Below are 19,826 nucleotides of genomic sequence, written 5' to 3' on the forward strand. Positions count from 1 at the left end.
AGTCCAACAGAAATATTAGTAAAGGCTTTGATGGGCTGATGGGCACCGAAAGACAAATACATGTACCTATAGAGAAGTGAAGACTGAAATGTCAGATTGCACAAGAAAAGTTTCATCTGAAAGAAATGCCCTTTAAACCTTACAGGAAGATTAGCACCCAACTCAGTAAAAACCACCTTCCATATCTGTGAACTCTAAACCCATGGATTAAGCCAACTTCAGATCAAATGTGTGTTCTTAGCAATTTGTCCTATACATATACAGACTCTTACCCCGGTCACTGTTCCTACACCATACAGTAGAACTGTTTTCACAAGATGCCCATGGGGTAGTATCATAAGAGATGATTTCAAGCATCCAGGAGGGTACACTACATTCTATTCAAATACCATGCACTTTCTGTAACCGACAGGTGCGTCCAGGGGTTGCGATATCCTCAGGGGGCCTGGAGTCGAGTCCCCTGCAGGTACCAGGGAAGCCTGTGCATTGCTTTATTGTTGGTACCAGAGTGCCGCCATCTCTGCCTTCTCATGTGTCAGTGGAGGAGGCTTCTCATCTGAACAAGAGAATACCAAAACAGCATCAGCATAACCTTACAGAAGCTTTAGTTCTCACACAACAACTAGCTGGAGGGGGCAACTACAGCCTGGCCTCAGACTCTGCAGTGTTGGGACAGTGTCTTTGTCGTCCTCCTACTTCCCTTTGTGGTCACTCGCAGACCACTAGACCATATCCAAGGCGTGTGGCTGGAGATGTCAGTGCTGTTGTTCGTGTACCACGACACCCAGCCCCATCCCAGCAGGCCTCAGTCTCCACCTCCCTGAGCCAGGCTTGGCCACTCTTAACCACAGGTCTTACTGGGAAAATAAGCAGTAGCCGTTCCTAGAAAAAGGGCTAGAGTGCCTGTTGTCCCAGACAACCAGAAGAGACCTCCACAAGCTCTGATTCTGTCCAGGCACAGGGATGGGATCTCCCAGCTCGAGCCTGAATTCTGTTATCCCATTCCAGTAGAAAGGGGCATCTAAAGATCACGTTCCATCATGGAACTTGTTCATTGTGACTTCGGGGGAGCAGTAATCTGTTCTTTCCCACATCAGTTTCCTCATCTACCTCCTTTATAACGTGGAGGCTAAAGTGAGGGGATCCTCACTAAAGTCACTGGCAAGGTGTTCATTCTCATCATCATGCATTACTTTCTGACAATGTGAAGCAAGCATTAAGTCCACATCACCAGATAACATGTGAGATGCTGATGGACTTGTCTGTTTTCCCAGAGCAAGTGAGAGAATTTCTTACATTCTAGATACTTTCACAAAGCTCTTAGAACATTTTTCCTTCTGAAAAATCACAGAATTCCCTCCACTTTGGAAGATTCTCAGTTCCTGTGAGAGAAAAATAAATCCATATGCATTGTACAACCAAAGTACTACATTTCCTTTAAAGACAAGTACTTACATAAACACAACCAATTTTCCATTCCAAAAGTTTATTATGGTACCCCAGAAAACATTTAAGTGCTTGGAAATTCACTGTCTTCCAACAAAAATTTCAAAAATCATACGCACCCAACTGATTTTAAAAGCTCTTTTTTATAATTAAAATATTTGATCCATAAAAGCATAAACTTTATCTATATATATGTATCTATATGTATTTCAACAGAGTACCATGTGTTGTTTTGATACATGTGTACATTGTGTAATGTTTAAATTAGGTTAAAGATATTTATATCCATAAACATTTATCACTTATGAATTTGATGAAATCCAAGCTTCTTTCTTCAGTGTGTACAGTATATTTTTGTTATCTATAGTCTCCCTCCTGCACAACAGCACACGGAATGTATTGCCTCCTTTACACCGTGACTCAGTCCCCCTGGTCAGTGTCCCCTTGTCAGTTCCACCCCTTACTCTGCTGGCCTCCAGGAACCCCCTCTCTTCTCCACTTCTCTGAGATCACATCACACCTGTCTCTCTGTGCCTGGTTTTTTTTTTAAATTGTAAGAAATCTCATTTTGAAAATAAATAGCATGGTATTTCTCAAATAACTAATGATTCTGTGATTTATCTTCTTAAAATATATCTTGTCCTGGGCATAAATAGCAACAACAATTAAAGAATTTTAATTCCTTGGAAAAGAAAAGGCACTAATTACAGTATGGTCATAGAAAGCACTAATGACTGTGCACAGCTTTGTGAATCCAAAGTTAATACATTTACTCTCGCAACATAATCCAAAATTTTTAAATACTTTTAGCCTTCAAGTTTATAGGATCCTATGATCTGTTGATAAAGTAGAAATTTTTCATAAGTCTAAAATTCAATGCAAATCTAAAGACATCTTTTGCTAACTTGTAAACCCCTTTCCAGGACTCATCTCTGCTTCTACAATCCACTCAGAATGTAACTGTAAGTGCGCGCAACTCAGAAGGAGAAGTCACGGGGAGGCTAAAAGTGGGTGAGTCCAGCTCCTCGAATGTCTTTATGCACATGGGGTCCAGGAACAGAGTGCACAAATAGACTGCTTTTTTTTTTTTCTTACCAAGGATTAAGAGCTTACATCTGAGCAGCATCAGGTGCATGTTCTAAAATCCACACTATGCTAACAACAGAGAACAGTTAGTACCGTGGACTGGGTGGGAGGACAACCTGACATTTTTTAATCAAAATTACTTTTGTTCTGAAAAACTTAGCGTCATTGAAGCTAGTGCAACACAAAGAATATTGATTACAAAATAAAAACAGAAATCACTATATGAACAAAATAAAGGAACCAAAGTAGCTGGCCTCAAAAGAAGAGAAGGCAGAACTTGAGATCCTATTCCTGTTGGCTTCCTCCCACTTCGTTCCCATGCCCCTGCCTCCATCCCCTTCTCTCCCCTCCTGCTCTCATGCTCTCCTCATCCCCAAGCCCTCCACGCTTCTCCTATGCAGTGCATCACTGCCCATCATTTCCACTTGAATGTCACATCTGCCTCCCCTGCAGCTCTCCAGCCTGCAGGATCACGTGGCCCTCACCTGCTTCACTGTTTCCCGACATCAGCCATCGTACCTTCAACTGTGTAAATTCTAAACTTCCAGCAGAGTCCTTAGTAGGTGAGCCCAGCTCCCCTGTTCAAGCAGCCTTCTCTGGGTCAGCTGTGCCCATCCCTCCAATGGGCAATGGCCAGAGAATGAGGTCCTGTGAAGTGAGGTCACATGAAAGCTTGCAGAATGGAAAAGGATCCACAAGACAGGACACACACCTGAATTTAACCAAACCCAATGGAAAATATGCAAAAAAAAACTGCTCCCAAACATGGGCGCTCTTTATTTTCTTATGATTGTGTAGCAATGGTTTCCATGATATTTTCGTGTTGTTGGTCATCCAGGGATGATGAGAAGGACAGGCAGCATTGAGTAGATTCTGTGCAAACTGTTTATATACGGGACTCGGGTATCAGTGGGCTGGTGTCTGCAGAGGGCCTGGCACCCATTCCAGGGGGATTCTTAGGGTAGACATAAATAACGAAGGAGAAAAACAAGGTGGGAAAAGTAAGGCATAGCGTTCTCTATACCTTCCACACTGCACAGATGTGCTGAACCTAATACCTTCCACACTGCACAGATGTGCTGAACCTATTGTTGCAGAAAAACCAGTGTCGAACTGAATGGAAGACCCTCTGCACCAAAGAGTTAGAAGGCAACTTCTATTACATTAGCGAGCTGGTGGGAATCAGCTCTAAGTCACCAGAGCCAAGTCGGCTTAGGGTTCAGTTTAAATACAGTTCACACACAGGAAGCACAGGGCTGGTTATCAGATAATTGGTTACATGAATAAATTCGTATGCTGTCAAGCAAGCTAGTTCTAAGCAGACTCTTGGGAAGGAGGAGAGGGGGTTGAGCAGAGCAAGTGACATTCTCCAGAATCAATCTCTAGCCGTCCATGGCGCTTATGATTCCAGTGATGGACTGTATGATATTGCTGTAGACAACTGCTTTTTATTGCTTACATTCTCCCTCTGAATAGCATCTTAATGAATAATTTTCATCTGTTTCACAGTGGGATTTTTACCAGATTCTCCAGCATATGTAACAACAGCTTCATGTCATTGGCCTCTTTTCTCCCAGCCCTCCCGCAAGTTGCATCTTACTACCCACAGTGCCTTGTCTCAGCCTCCAGGGGCAGCCCAGGCCAGGGCAGGAGAGACAGCTGGGTGAGCTCGACACATACACAGAAGCTGTAGCTTTGAAGTTAATCCCATTTAGCTACAGGAATAACTGCTTTTTATTAAACCACTGAAAAATTAGCATCAAAAGCACTCAAGAACAGATTTCCTAGAGGAAATAAAATTTAACAAAGCATCCACTATGAACTAGTATGTCAAATCTCTAAACAAAAAAAAGCAACAACAAAAGAACCTTATAAGTGATAAATACAGCCAGTGTTACTACAGTTAATTTTTCTTTGATTTGAAATGACAGAAACCAATTCTGGTTAATTAAAAAGTCAGAGACACAAACTAGGAATGGTGGGATTACAAGCTCAAGCTCTGCCTGTGCAATTTAATAAGACCCTGTCTAAACAAAATAAAATAAAATAAAATGCACTAGCCATGCCCAGCAATTTACAAGCAACACCGAGGTGGCTTGGTGGAATTTGGTTGAAGAGTTTTCTGATGGCTGAGCCAGGCTGCAGCCATTCCCCATAGAAACAGCCCCCAGCTGCCTAGCAACAGAATCTGATGAGGCAGGACCACATACCTCTCCTTCCCAGAGTGCCTGCAGCCATGGAATCACTAAAAATCAGTAGGTCAGCTCAACTCCAAAGACAGGCAGAAGTTCTGGTGTCTCCAGGGGTGCTGCTGCCACAAGTCCTGGAGCCTGAGGGGAGCCTGGGGTGCTGATGCATGAGGCAGGAAGAGAAGGACATTGGCTCTTTCTCTGCCCATTGTGTTCTGTTCATGTCAGTGGGTGGTGCTTGCCCCCAGTGAAGGTGTCTTCCACAGTCATGGAAACACCTCGCAATAATGCTCCACAGCCATACCTTTGGGTGCAGTGGTGGAACTCAAGAGACATTACCAGGACAGTCAAGAGTTATCCCAATTGCGTGTTCCTCTAAAATCACTGAAACATGAACTGTTGATTTTAACTCCTTCCTGTGGCAGCAGGAGAGATAGGACAGAGCTAAAGAACCTTCTAGTATGGTAGACACTCCCAATACAAGACAGTACAAGAACAGGCTCTGAAAGCGCTCATGAAACAAAGATCACTAGCAGAGGCATTTCAGTTCACTGGATTAGTGACCCCAAAGGCTGTGTAACTAAATCACTGTCATAGTCAGAGTACTGTCCACTCTGTGAGTGACTCCCTATTCTGCTCACAGATTTGCCACCTGCTGGGCCCCAATGGCTTAGAGTCCTCCATATGGTCATGATCTTAGCTCTCTGCCTGGGTCATCATTAATATTCTCTCCCAGTTTTCTAGCTGCTGCCTAACTGTCAGGTATTGTAATGCTTCTATTTTTGCTTGGATATAGTCAGGTTTCTAATCTTTCTTCAAATGCTCTGGATTTCGAGTCATGGTTTGGAAACACTTTACTACCCCAGAATCAAAAAGGAATTGACCCACCTTTTCTTCCAGTGTTTATGTGGTTTCATTTTCTTGCACTTAGATTCCCTAATTCATGTGGTTTATTTTTGTACTTTGTATGAGACGTGAATCTTATTTTAGCTTTTCCAGTGGTCTCAACACCATTCATTTAAAATTAGTAACTTTAAGCCAATAATTTGAGATGTCAGCATGTTCATAAACTGCCTTTCCATATGTTTTTGTCTTTAACTATGGGTTTGTTGTGCTATTCTCCTGGTTGGTTTATCTGGACTTCAATGCCATATCTTCTAAACTACAGGCACCTCATGATGTCTTTTGATCTCTCGTAGAACTGATTTTCCTTGTGTTTTCTTGTTCCAAGTCATGTGCAAATTCCATAGTATCAATTTACTAATTATATAAAATGGTTTGTTGGCCTTATTACTGAATAATACTGAATTTATAAATTAAATGCAGAAGAAATAGTGTTTTACAATGTTTAGTTGTCCTACCCAAGAATGTGAAATGTCTTTCTATTTATTCAAGTGACTTTTAGGAGCATGTCAAAGTTTTCCTCATATATATTTTACACATATCCTATTAAACGAATTTCTATTTTCAGTCATTGTTATTGTTGCAAATGATGTTTTCATTATGTGTTTTAACTTGGTCTGTGTGTATGAAGGTTACAGCATGTTCATTTTTGTCCTCCTGGGGCTAGGGATATAGCTCAGCAGCATAAGCGCCTGCCTTGCAAGCAGGCAGTCGTGAGTTCGATCCCCGGTACCGATAGAAGAAAAAAAAAAAACACCACTATTTTTGTCCTCCTGTTTTGCGGAGTCTGTTTTGCTCTGTGCCTGTGGCCAGGTTAGTTACTCTTTTCAGCCTTTCAGGGTTGGCAGATGTATCATACAGTAGAGAGAGTTTTAGTTCTTTGCTCAGTCCTGTGTGCCTTGACTTGCTTACGGTGGTTGAGTGGACTGCTTCCTCTAGTGCTTATTAGTTTTCCCTCACTATAATGAAACACCCGACACAGGCACACGTGGGCACACAGCTCTGCAGGTTCCAGCCCGACATCGGCAGTGCCCTGGTTCTGGGTTTCTGAGGAGGACTATCCATCATGATGGACATGCAGGTCGGAGGGAACATTTGGATCTTGAGCTGGGAAACAGGGCCAAAAGGTAAGGCGCCCACAGTTCCCTTCACAGACACACCTCAGAAGTCCTGAGCCTGCCCACCAATCCCCTTTCTTAAAGTTCCACAGCATCTCACTGCTCCAGGAACCAGGCCTTTATTATGGGCCAACCAGCCTCCCACTGTGGGAAGCACACTTGAGCCGTGGTGGACACAGACATGTCCGTTCCCAAGGACAGCAGCAATGATTTTATTCTTTCTGCATTAAATAAGGCCTTGACTTTAGCTACACAAACACATTCCTCAGTGTTTATATTCCTGAATTATTTTTATCAAAATTGTGCATTGAATTTTGCCACACTTTACCAATATGAGTGAGTTAATACAATTTATTTTACTCCATATGCTAATGTCACATTATGGTATTAATTATTTCCTTATATAAACCAGTGCTAATTACTCTTGATTGCCAGTTTGACTGGATTGAGAGTCTGATGGACAGGACTGCGAGGACACTGATGGCATCATTGTAAGGCCATCGCTGACTGGACTGGGTGGGATCTCACCGAGGAACCACATCTAGTCCCGGCCCCGCCTCGCAGGCCCTTCTGCTCTCTTCTTGCTGTTGCTGTGAGACGAGCGGCTTCCCTCCGCCATGCTCTCCCCCATGTCTCCAGATGACCTTCAAACCTCACAAACCCTGAGCTAAAATAAATCTCTCCTCACTCCAGTCACAGCTGTCTTTTGTCCCAGTGAAGGGAATGTGCCCGATATAAGACAGCCTTGCACTCCTAGAATAAATCTCACTTAGTTGCACTGTTGCAGAATTTTCAAGCAAAGAGAGACCAGGAGGGATTATAGGAGGACTTTATTAGTGCACAACCCTGCCACTAGAAATGCCTAACACCAGACTGGCCCCTAAAAGAAGGAAAGGTCCCCTTTTATGCGATTTGTGACGTCAAGCAAATAGAGATACAGAAGCAAAACAAAGGCAGTCACTGCAGCAGATAACCCTGCCTTAGCTTAGAAAAGAAAGCAAGTCCTGTGCCTCAGAGGGTGTTAGGCGTGGTGAAGCCTGTTTATAACTCAGGCTTCACCACGCCTAACACCCTCTGAGGCACAGGACTTGCTTAGCTATATCGGTGATGGTACCAGTGTGACCCCTCTAAGGGAGGGGAGTCCCGTGAGAGAACTGCTTGAAGTGTCTCCCTTCTCAGTGAGGCGGGCACAGGACCTGGTGAGAGGCACTGGTCTGCATTCCTGAGAGAAGGCTTGCCCAAGAAGCTGCTTCCCAGATCCAGGAAATTGTTGCACAAGGAGAGAGTGGCTCCAAGTTTCTCTGAGTTCCACTTTGGTAGTGTGTCACTTTCTTAGTGTGGGGCTGGATTCTGTTTGCTGTGGTCCTGTTTAGAATGTTTGCACTCACGGCTAGTGCTGGTTAATGGTTCTCCTTGTGCTTTTTCCCCCCTTGTTTAGTATTAGTGTTCGAACTGCTTCCTAAACTATTGTTAGTATCTTTAGATATGGATACCAGGGACCGAATGCAGAGCCTTGCACCGAGCTACCGCCTTAGCCCTTTATTCGTTTTCCTTGAGACAGTGTCTCCCCAGGTCACTGAACTACACAGGCTGCCCTCATCCTCCCAGAGGGCTGGCTTACAGGCATGTGCCACCATGTCTGGCTGCTCTGGAGTTGTTCACAGAGCACCGAGGCAGTCTGCTCTTTGTAGATTCGTTAAATTCCCTTGGGACATCATCCGTGCTTGGGGAGATAGCCCTTAAATAAATTTCTTCATTTTTCTTTTTGAACATAAACTTTCTAACTTAGGTCAATTTAAACAGTCTCTATTTCCTTATGAAATTATCTTTTTTCTCTAGGTTTTCAAAATTCTCCTATTTCATTTTGTTTTGAATTTTGAGATAGTGCCTTCCTAAATCACTAAGTCTTACGGGCTGGACTAGAACTTACGAACCTCTGACCTCAGCCTCCCGAAATACTAGAATTACAGATGTGCTGCCACCGCTGAATCTATCTGGTGTTTTATGCAGCTTTACTCTTGTTAATGTCTGCTTTTATCCGTATTATGTCCTTCTTTGGGTTCATTTGGGTGTTCTTTCCTAGATCTTTAAATTACTGGCACAGTGCATACTTTTATTGATAAAGGAGTTTAGTACAGTGTATTAAAAATACTGTGCCTTCAGTGTCATTACTTTATTTAACTCTGTAATTGCTGTTTGTCATTTACCCAGAAGTTAATTAATAAAAGGGATTTACATTATTGAGCAGGTGCATTTTTGTCTTTGATTTTGTCAGCAAATGCTAGTTTTCTGCATTATGTGTATGGATTCTTCCTGATTTATGAAAGTTGCTGGATTTGTTTGTGACCTAACATGCTGCTAGTTTCTGTGATTTTGTCTTGAGCACAGCTTTTTATCAGACCTCCAGTTCAGTAAATGTTTTTTAGAGCTGTCCACTGTGCTCTCGGGTCCACCCTATGTTGTACTCCCCTTGGTCTTAGGCTAGAAATGGTGCTGAGTCTAGCGTTATCCATGTTTTCCTCACATTGTTTCATTCTGTTTCATAAAAGTGGTTGCTGTGATAGTTGTGTGATTACTGATATTTGTGCTGTGGATTGTGATTTAGCATTAAAAGTAGCCTTTTGTCATGTTCAATGCTTTTGAGTTGAATTGCACTTTGTCTGTCTGATACCAGAGTTTCCATCCAAGCTTTATTCTACATCCATTTCCTACAGTGCTTTGCCCTTTCCCCTCCGCCTCCTTTCCCTTCCCCTCCCCTCCTTCCCTTCCCTTCCCTAGCATTCACTATCACCGCTCATCTGTCTGCTCTGTGGGTTTCTAGGGGAACCTTTGTTCTTTGGAAGCCTCTGGTGGAGCAGGAGTAGGGCAGGAGCTTGAGCAGCCCTAGAACTTGGTCAGTTTCTGCTTCCCCTCAGTTATTTCACAACTTCTCTTTGAGCACTGCAGAGGGTGTACTTTACATAGAATTTTTATAACTCTGAAAGCTATTCCACATACTTTAGGAGAGAAATTTTGAGAGGTTGATTATTGCCTAACTACCACACTCTTCAGTTGCCCAGAAATCTATCATTTTTCCATTTTACTAAAAACATCTTCATAATATTATTTTAATGATTGTATAATATTTCAAGGAGATAGTATGTGTAATAATTTGCATAAATAACATCCAAATATCGGACATAGTTTTTTCCATTCAGCTAATACCACAATTCTTTTTTTTTCTATTTAACAGAAAAAAGACACAAAAAAGAAAAGCAAAAAGCAAAGGAGACAAACAAACAACAACAAACCCAAAACAATAACAGTATAGGTTTTGAAAACAAGATAATAGGAATTTCACAATGGTTGTTATATTGCACATTATTACCTTCAAAAGGGTTGCTTAGATTACCAGATATAGACATGTAAAATGGATCTGATCATATGAGTATTAACTATTATTTTCCAATAACTAATACGATTAGTAGTATAGTCATCTTAACTACCACACACACACACACACACACACACACACAAATTTATGCTTTTTTCCTTTTCCCTTCCTTTTTTCCTCCTTTCCCCTATCCTAGTTACTTTTCCTCTTTGAGCTGTTTCTTACCCTTACACAGTATTTATTGTAGATTTTGGATCATATTTGCTGCTTCAGTTTTTTATACTAGAGAGACAATATGACATTTACACATGTGAGTTTGATTTATTTCACTTATCAGTATGGTCTCAAGTCATCCATTCACCTATAGAAGCCTTGATGCAATCTTTCTTATAGCTGAGTAGTTCTCCATTTTATAAAAATACCACATCGTTGTTTATTCATTTCTTAATTGATGAGCACATGATCTGGCTATCACAATTTGTGCTATTATAAACATGGGTGCACATATATCACTGTGGTATGATGTTTTCAGTTTTTCTAGGAAAATGCCCAGACGTAGGATAACTGGGGCAAATGGAATCTTTAATCCTAGCTTTTTGAGAAATCTCTACACTGATTACACCAGTCTACCCTCCCTCCAACAGTGCAGAAGAGTTCGTTTTTCCCCACAACCCATCCAGCATTTGTTATTGGTTGATCTCTTGATCTTGGCATTCTTTCTGGAGTGAGATGCAATCTCAGTGGTGTTTAAATTTTTATTTCTCAAATAACCAATGATGCTGAACATTTTTCATATACTTATTTTCCATTTGTATTTCTTTGTCTGACAACTATTCATCTCAGATGACTATTTTTGGATTGGGCCTTTGAATTTCGGGGCCCCGAAATTTTTTAATTCTTTATGTGTTCTAGATAGAGGTCCTTTGTCTGGGAAACAGTCGGCTAAGATATTTTCCCAATCCATTCATTTTCTTTTCACTCTGTTGAAGATTTCTTATGACATGCCAAAACTTTTTAATAAAATGAGATCCTAGTTGTTCATTCTTTTTAAAAATAATTTATTTTATTTTTTAAAAAAAGGGTAAAGCTAAACATTACAAAACAGAACAAAGTAGACCAGAAGAAAACAATGTAAGTGACACAGATTTCAAAACAAGACAAAAGGAGATCTACAGTGGCTACCATCATGTCTCTTGTTTTCTTCTAAATGGTTGTCTATATCTTCACTCAGAACGAATTCATACAAAACAAAATAGTATTAAACTGATCAGAACAGAGTGATGAAGGCAATACAGGCCTTCAAAACCAGACAATAGGAAAATCAACAATGGCTGCCATAATAGCTCTTGTTCGCTTCAAAATAGCTGTCCATACCTTCATGTATGTTGAAATTAAACAACACAAAACAGACTAAAACCACTCTGAGCAAAGAATAGAAGCATTATTGGATTTCACAACATGACAATATGGAATCAGCAGTGGATACCATAATGTGTTTTTTTTCAAAATAGCTGTTCATTTCATCACACATAATATAATAGATTCCCATAAACTTCTTCTAGGTATGTGTAAGCCTCTACATGTATACCTATTCTTTCTGCATTAGAGCAAAAAACAAAACAAAACAGATTACTAGAAAAATAAGAAACAAAAAAGACAAATAACAATAGCAAACAGCCCAAAACAATAATGATACAGGCCTTCAAAATACAGTGGTATAAACAGATCTAAGGTTGATATTTTACATAGTGATCTTCAAGAGTTCCTCAGGTCACCTGACACAAACATGCAAAATTGTTCCAATCCTATGAATATTAACTGCTTTGTTCTATGAAATTATAGAATTTGTAGCACAATCATCTTAGCTACCCTAAGTGTGTTTATACTAATTTATTTTTTCTTTTTCCTTCCTTTTTCTTTTTTCTGCTTTTCTCTGAGACATTATTTTTTCCCCTTTGAGAAAATTCTTACCCTTTCACTGTACTTATTGAGGATTTTGTAACCTATGTACTCTTACCATTTCTTATACTAGGGAGACAATATGGAATTTACTCATGTGAGTTTGATTTATTTCAACGTGAGTGTGCTCTCAACTTGCATCCACTTATAAATATCTCAATGTGATCATTCTTTATAGCTAAGTAGTACTCCATTGTATAAAAGTACCACATCTTTTTTATCCATTCCTTAGTTGGTGGGCATTTAGGTTGTTTTCAAGATCTGGCTATTACAAATTGTGCTACCATAAACATGGGTGCACATATATCACTGTGGTATGATGCTTTCAGTTCTTCTGGGAATATGCCCAAAAGTGGAATAGCTGGAACAAATGGGACTTCCAATCCCAGCTTTTTGAGTAATCTTCTGACTGACCTCCACAGTGGTTGCACCAGTCTACACTCCCACCAACAGTGCAGCAGAGTCCCTTTTCTCCCGCAGCCTCTCCAGCATTTGTTGTTGGTAGTTTTCTTTATCCTGGCCATTCTTTCAGGAGTGAGATGGAATCTCAGTGTGGTTTTAATTTGCATTTCTCTAATAACCAATGGTGCTGAACATTTTTTCATGTATTTGTATTTCTTCATCTGAGAACTGTGTATTCATCTCAGATGCCCATTTTTGGATTGGGTCTTTGAATTTCGGGGGCCTATTTTTTTTTTTAATTCTTTGTATGTTGTAGACAGAAGTCCTTTGAGGACAGTTGACTAAGATTTTTCAGAAGTCATGAGTTTCCTTTTTACTCTGTTGGAGATTTCTTTTCATGTGCAAAAACATTTTAATAAAATGAGATCCCAGTTATTGATTCTGGGAAGTATTTCCCATGAAGTTTGATTTTTGTTCATGAATTCTCTACCTACCCCTATGTTTTCAAGATTTCTACCTACTTTGTCTTTCAACAGATTTAGTGTTTCTGTTTTAATATTTAGATCTTAGATCCATTTTGACTTTAGCTTAGCAATGGTGATAGGCATGGGTCTACTTTTAGTTTTCGGCATATGGAGAGCCAGTTTTGATGCACTACTTATTAAAGAGACTATCTTTCTTCTAATGAACGTGTTTGGTCCCTTTATCAAAGATAAGGCGACTGAGTGTGTTTGTGTTTGTAGTTGTATTTTTCTAATCTATTCCACTGATCTTCAGGTCTGTTTTTAATCTAGTACCATGCTGATTTTATCACAGTACCCTTGTAGTATAACTTCAAGTCAGGGATTGTGATGCCTCCTACCTTGCCTTTGTTGCTCAGAATTGCCGTTATTCTAGGTCTTTTATGGTTTCAGATGAATTTTAGGAATGATTTCTGTAGGTCTGTAAGATATACTAGTAGTATTTCATCAAAATACAAATAACAATTTTGGAAGAATGGCCATTTTCACAATATTTGTTCTTCCTATCTATGAACAAGGGATGTCTTTACATTTTCTGAGACCATCTTTGATTTCTTTTTTCAGAGTATTATAATTTTCCTAGTATAGATCTTTTACTTCTTTTGTTAGATTGATTCCTAAGTATTTCATTTTTTTTGGATGCTAGTGTAAAGAATGTGGCTTCTCTTATTTCTCTCTCAGTGATTTTATTGTTAGTGTACACGAATTATATTGATTTTTGAGTATTGATTTTGTATCCAGCTACATTACTGAATTTATTTATTATATCTAGGAGTCTTTCAATGAAGTTTTGAGGGTCTTCTATGTAGAGTATCATGTTGTCTACAAATAATGATAATTTAACTTCTTGTTTTCCTATCCTTACTCCTTTTATCTCTCTCTTGTCTAATTGCTCTGGCTAGTATTTCCAGTACTATGTTGAATAGGAGCAGTGATAGGGGACATCCTCGTCTTGTTCCTGATTTTAGAGTAAAGCTTTTTCATTTTTGGCCATTTAATATGATACTGGCTGTTGGTTTGTCACAGATGGCTTTTATCATATTAAGGTAAAGACCATCTATTCCAATTTCCTGTAAGGGTCTTACCATGAATGAGTGTTGGACCTTATCAAAAGCTTTTTATGCATCTATAAAAATGATCATGTGATTTTTATTTTTAACTTTATTGATATAGTGGATTATATTTATTGATTTGCATATGTTGAAGCATCCCTGCATTCCTGGGATGAATCCCACTTGATCGTGGTGTATAATATTCTTGACTATTTGCTGCATCCTGTTTGCCAATATTTTATTGAGAATTTTTGCATCTATGTTCATTAGGGAGATTTGCCTGTAGTTCTCTGTTTCTGTTGGATCTTTCTCTGGTTTTGATATTAGAGTAATACTTGCTTCCAGGAAAGTGTTAGGAAGAATTGCTTCACTTTCAGTTTCACTGTGGAGTTTGAGGAGTGTCGGCATTAAGTCTTCTTTGAATTTCTTGTAAAATTCTGCAGTGAATCCATCTGATCTGGGCTTTTCTTTCTTGGTAAGGTTTTAATTATATTTTAAATTTCTTTAATTGAAATTGTGTTATTCATTAGTTTCACATCTTCTTGATCCAGCTTTGGTAATTCATATGTCTCTAGGAATGTGTCCATTTCTTCTGTGTTATCAAATCTATGACAGTAGAGGTTTTTGAAATAGGTATTAATGATCTTCTCTATTTCCACAGAGTCTGTAGTGATTTCTCCCTTTTCATTCCTTATTGCATGAATTTGAGTTTTTTTCCTTTTTTTTAAAATAAGATTGGCTAGGGACTTAAAAATTTTATTTATTCTTTCAAAGAACCAACTCTTTGATTCATTGATTCTTTGTATTATTTTCTTAGTCTCTATTGGATTGATTTATGCTCTGTAATTTATAATTTCCTCCCTTCTTTTGGCTTTGGGCCTGACTTGCTCTTCTTTTTCTAGATTTTGAGGTGTAACATCAGGTTGTTTATTTGTGTTCATTCTGTTTACTTGATGTGGGAATTCACTGCAATAAATTTTCCTCTGAGGACTGCTTTCATTGTATCCCACAGGTTTTGGTAAGATGTATTTATGTTTTTATTTGCTTGTAGATATTGCTTAATTTCTTCTTTAATTTCCTCTGTGGCTCTCTGATTGCTCAGGAGTATATTATTCAATTTCCATGTGTTTGTGGGGTTTTCTCAGTTTCTTCTGTCATTAATTTCTGTTTCATGGTGTTATCCTATAATAATAAGCAAGGGATAATTTCAGTTCTTTTGCATTTACTTAAGCATGTTCTGTGGGCTAGTATATGGTCTATTTTAGAGCATGTCCATTATGCTACTGAGAAGAATATAAATTCTGATGTTGTTGGTTGGAACACTCTGTATATGTCTACCAAGACCTTTTGTTCACAGATGTGATTCAGTTTTGTTATTTCTGTGCTGATTTTCTGTCTAGCTGATCTGTCTCTTTGTGGCAGTGGGGTGTTAAGGTCTCCCCTTAACACTTGATTTTTCATTTCTATTAATTTTTTTGTATAGCTGGGTGCTCCCAAATTTGGTACATATATATTTAAGATTATTATCTCTTCCTCTTGAAGTTTTCCCCTAACTAGTATGTAGTGACCTTCTTTATCTCTTTGAATTATTCTTGGCTTGACGTTCACATTGTCTGCAAACAGACTGCCTACTCGTGCTTTTTTGGATTCCTGTTGCATATAATATTGTTTTCCATCCTTGCACTTTCAGTCTATGAGTTTCCTTTTGGGTTAGATGGGTTTCTTGCATACAGCATATGTATGCAAGTTGTTAGATGCTGGATGTTGTTTCTTGATCCATTCTGCCAGTATGTTTTTTTAATTGGTAAATTGAAGCCATTTGCAATAATGGTTATAACTGAAATATGTTGGTGTATTTTTGATATGTTATCTTTCTGCTGTTGATTCTTAACTTTTCCACTCTGTTTAATTGTTTGCCGTGTTTAGTGGTTTTTTTTCCTATGTCTATCTAGAATGTCTTTCAGTATTCTTTGAAGGGTTGGTTTGGTGATCATGAAGTTTTTCAGCTACTCTTTGTAGTAGAAATATTTTGTTTCTCCATTGATTTTGAAGGATAGTTTTGCAGAGTACATCAGTCTGGGTTGGAAATCATTTTCTTTTAGGATCTGAAATACTTCACTCCATGCTCTTCTTGACTTCATTGTTTGTGTTGAGAAGTCTGCTGTGATTCTGATAGGCTTTCCTTTATAGGTGATTTGCCTCTTCTTTCTAACAGCTTTTAATATTCTGTTCTATATCTGGCATGTTGATTGTTATATGTCTGGATGTAGTTTAATTTTGGTTATGGCTATTTGGAGTTCTATATGCTTCACTGATCTGTATGTCAGTTTCCAGTCTCCTGTTTGGGAAATTTTCAGTTATTATTTCTATAAATAGCCTCTTTATATCATTTGTGCTGTCACCTTCTTTTTCATTTATACCTATCAATCTTCTGTTGTTTTTCTTTGCATCATCTTGTAGCTGTTGAATTGTTATTTCCTCATTCCTTGTTATTTTCAAAAGATCTTTCCTGTTTCACTAGCTGCAATCCTGTCTTTGAGCTTTGAAAGTTTGTCTTCACTTTCATTGAGGCAGTTTTGCCAACTTTCAGTAAAATTTTTGATTTCCTGAATATCTCTTTGAATCTGTTTCATACGATCTGTTTATTTCTTATATTGTTCATTCAGAGGTTCCATATTTTTGCATTGTTTCTAATTTTTTAACTATGTCTTCTTTAGATGTGTTCAGCATTTCTTGCATTACATTTATCATTTCTTCTTTTACTTGGGAGATTATTTATGATCTGATTTCTTTTATAGCTTCCCAGAGTTGTTTCTTTACTTCAATTGCTATCATTTCAGGAGTTTCAAGTGTATGGCCTACATTCTGTTCTATGTCCATGACACCTAGGATTGCTTGGGATGGGCTGGAGGTTTGAGAGTGCATTTTGCTTTTTTGTTTTGTCATTTTCCTATGTTCCCTTAGGGAAGCTGAAGGCAAGATCTCAGTTGTTTCTTGGGTTGAGAATATCTATTCCTATTGGAGGGAATTTCCCCAGTTGAGTGGAGATCCTTTGATAGACCAGATGGCTCCAGCTGGGCCGGGGCCTTACCAGTCTAGGAGCCAAGTGCCAAAACTTTTCTGTGGTCTAGAGAATGCTACACACACTTTTGGCTTGCCAGGCTGAAGGCAGGCAGCTGCGATCAGCTCAGGAGTTGCACCTCCTGGTGCATCCCCCGGTGATGTAGGAGGCGGGACAGGGTCTTACCAGTCTCCCAGCAAAGCAGCAAAGCTTCCATGGGCTGGATAGTACTGCATGCACTTTCTCACACACCAAGAAGAGTTTGGGCAGCTCAGCAATCACTGGGTGGGCCCCCCAGTTGTTCATCCTGGGAAGTATTTCCTGTGCATTTTGATTTTTGTTCATGAACTCTCTGCCTACCACTGTGTCTTCCAGATTTCTACCTAATTTGCCTTCTAGCAGATTTAGTGTTTCTGTTTTAATATTTACATTTTTTCTCCATTTTTCATGGTGATAGACATGGGTCTAGTTTTACTATTCATATGGAAAGCCAGATTTTCCGGGCACCATTTTTAAAGAAGCTGTCTTTCTTCCAGTGAACATGTTTGGCCCCTTTGAAGATGAGGTGGCAGAGTATGTTTGCAGTCATGACTGTATCTTCTAATCTAGTCCATTGATCTCCAGATCTATTTTTATTCCCATACCATGCTGATTTTTTTTTAATTTTATTTAAGGAGAAAAGAAAAAAAAGCAGAGAAAGGGTACAAGTTATACAGATTTGCAGAAAAAAAATGAGCAGTAGGAAATCACTAGTTAATGGATTACATACTGTCATCTTAGAAATAATTGTTCAAGTCACAAAATTAAAGCTTGTAAAGTGGACATTCCATCAATGATACTGCAAACAGTTCTGTTCAATGATCCAATAAAACTCTGTGATATCATATTCTATCTTATACACTTAAATATACATGCAGTTATATAGTTTAGAGCACTTTCATTTCCTCTCTTTTGTACAATGACTGTTACACATTTTGGGTTTCATTGCTCTCACGGTTCTTATTACTTTTTTGGAAGAAAGTAAAACCAAATGTGACATAACAACAGAATTGGTCAAGTCAAAAGGGTGGACATAATAGATAATGTGAAAACATAATACAAGGTGATCAACAATGGTTACCATAATGCCTCCCGCTATCTCTAATAGAATTGCCTATACCATTAGTTATAATACAATTGAACAAAACAGTAAAGAACAAAACCGACAAAGCCAAACCATTGGAGACATTGTAGGTCTTCAAAAGTAGATAAAAGTCAACGAGAATGGGCATTATAATGAATCTCATTATCTTCACAGCTGATGCCTAAATTTTCGAACCTGATACTATCCAGCAAAACAGAATAGGGGAACATCAGTTGAAAACCAGATGGTGAGAGTAATACAGGGCTTCAAATCGAGGCAATGGAAAGTCAAAGTGGGTTACTATAATATATCCTGCTATTTTTTTCCTTTAATTAAAAGGATAAAAAATTTTTTTAAAAGTATTAAAAAAGTAAATAATGGAGTGGAGATTGAGATAAAAGAGGGCATAACAACGAAACAGCACAGATCAAAACATAACCATTTAAGCAGAATAGTGTTTCACCACCAGATAATCCTGACCTAAAAGTAGTTACCATATTGTCTCTTTCCTTGAAATCCTTGAGTACAACTTCGTATACTGTAGCATTAAGTATATCAAAACAATGTAAAACCATTTAAGAGAATGACAGCATTACAGAGTATTTAGAATCGACTAACAGAAAATGAATAATGGTTTCTGTATAATCTCCTTGTCTTTAAAAGGTTTTTGCTTATACTATTGTACATAATAAAATCCAGTAAGATACAACCTATTTAGACCATTGGAGACAGAAGGACAAAAGCTAGATGAGACTTCAAGACAAGATGATACTAAATCAGTATTACCTATTAAGATGTCATTTTCTCCAAAATAGCTGTTCCTATCATCCAATCTTCTCTGCCTCATTTCTGTTGAGCTCTTATTCTGTCACTAGCTGTCAGTTTGTCTTCTTCACTTTGTTCTCTGCTCCATTAGTCGTGGCCTCCACTATTTCTGGATTCTTTGTATTTTTCTTTTTTTAGAATATCCTGCAATACTCTCTGTAGAGTTGAATTGGTGGTTGCAAATTCCCCCAGTTCCTCTTTATCCTGGAAGCACCTTGTTTTCCCATCAATTTCCAGGGACAGTTGTGCAGGATATCTCAATCTTGGCTGAAGATTATTATCTTTCAAAGCTTGAATTATTTCCCCCCACGCTCTTCGTGATTTGATGGTTTGTGCAGAGAAATCTGCTGTAATTCTGATGGGTGCTCCCTTGTAAGTGGTCTGTTTCTTGTCTCTGACAGCTTTTAATATTCTGTTCTTGTATTGAATTTCTGGAATTTTTATTATTATATGCCTGGGTGTTGCTCTGTTTGGGTTGTAGGTAGCTGGGGTCCTGTATGCCTCATACATCTGAGTATCTTTACCTTTTGCTAAATTAGGAAAATTCTCTTGGATTATTTCTGTGAGTAGCTTTTGTAGTTCATTTGTTTGTGTCCCTACTTCTTCTTTTATGTTCTTAATCCTTAAGTTATGGATCCTCTTATCATCTTCTTGTCTTTGTATTATTGCTGTTTGTTTCTTTGTTATTTTTAAGAAGTTTTTCATTTCATTCTCCCATATTACAATTCTGCCCTCCAGTTCAGATAGTCTGTCCTTAGTTTCTTTCAA

The 19,826-nt window shown here is 38.7% G+C and overlaps 1 protein-coding gene across 6 annotated transcripts in view; it reads left to right on the plus strand.

The window, feature by feature from the left end:
* Sgcg (sarcoglycan gamma) overlaps positions 1–19,826 on the plus strand; it is a 124,302-nt gene that overhangs the window by 76,776 nt on the left and 27,700 nt on the right. For all 6 annotated transcript variants that reach the window (XM_063232514.1, XM_003477395.5, XM_013140961.3 and 3 more), the window contains one exon: positions 2,370–2,457. In XM_063232514.1, coding sequence (XP_063088584.1) covers positions 2,370–2,457 — 88 coding nt within the window. The remainder of the gene's footprint in view (positions 1–2,369; positions 2,458–19,826) is intronic.

Source organism: Cavia porcellus, unplaced genomic scaffold (assembly GCF_034190915.1).
Source record: "Cavia porcellus strain 051 isolate PalLab524CR breed Dunkin Hartley unplaced genomic scaffold, mCavPor4.1 scaffold_21, whole genome shotgun sequence".
Taxonomy (NCBI): domain Eukaryota; kingdom Metazoa; phylum Chordata; class Mammalia; order Rodentia; family Caviidae; genus Cavia; species Cavia porcellus.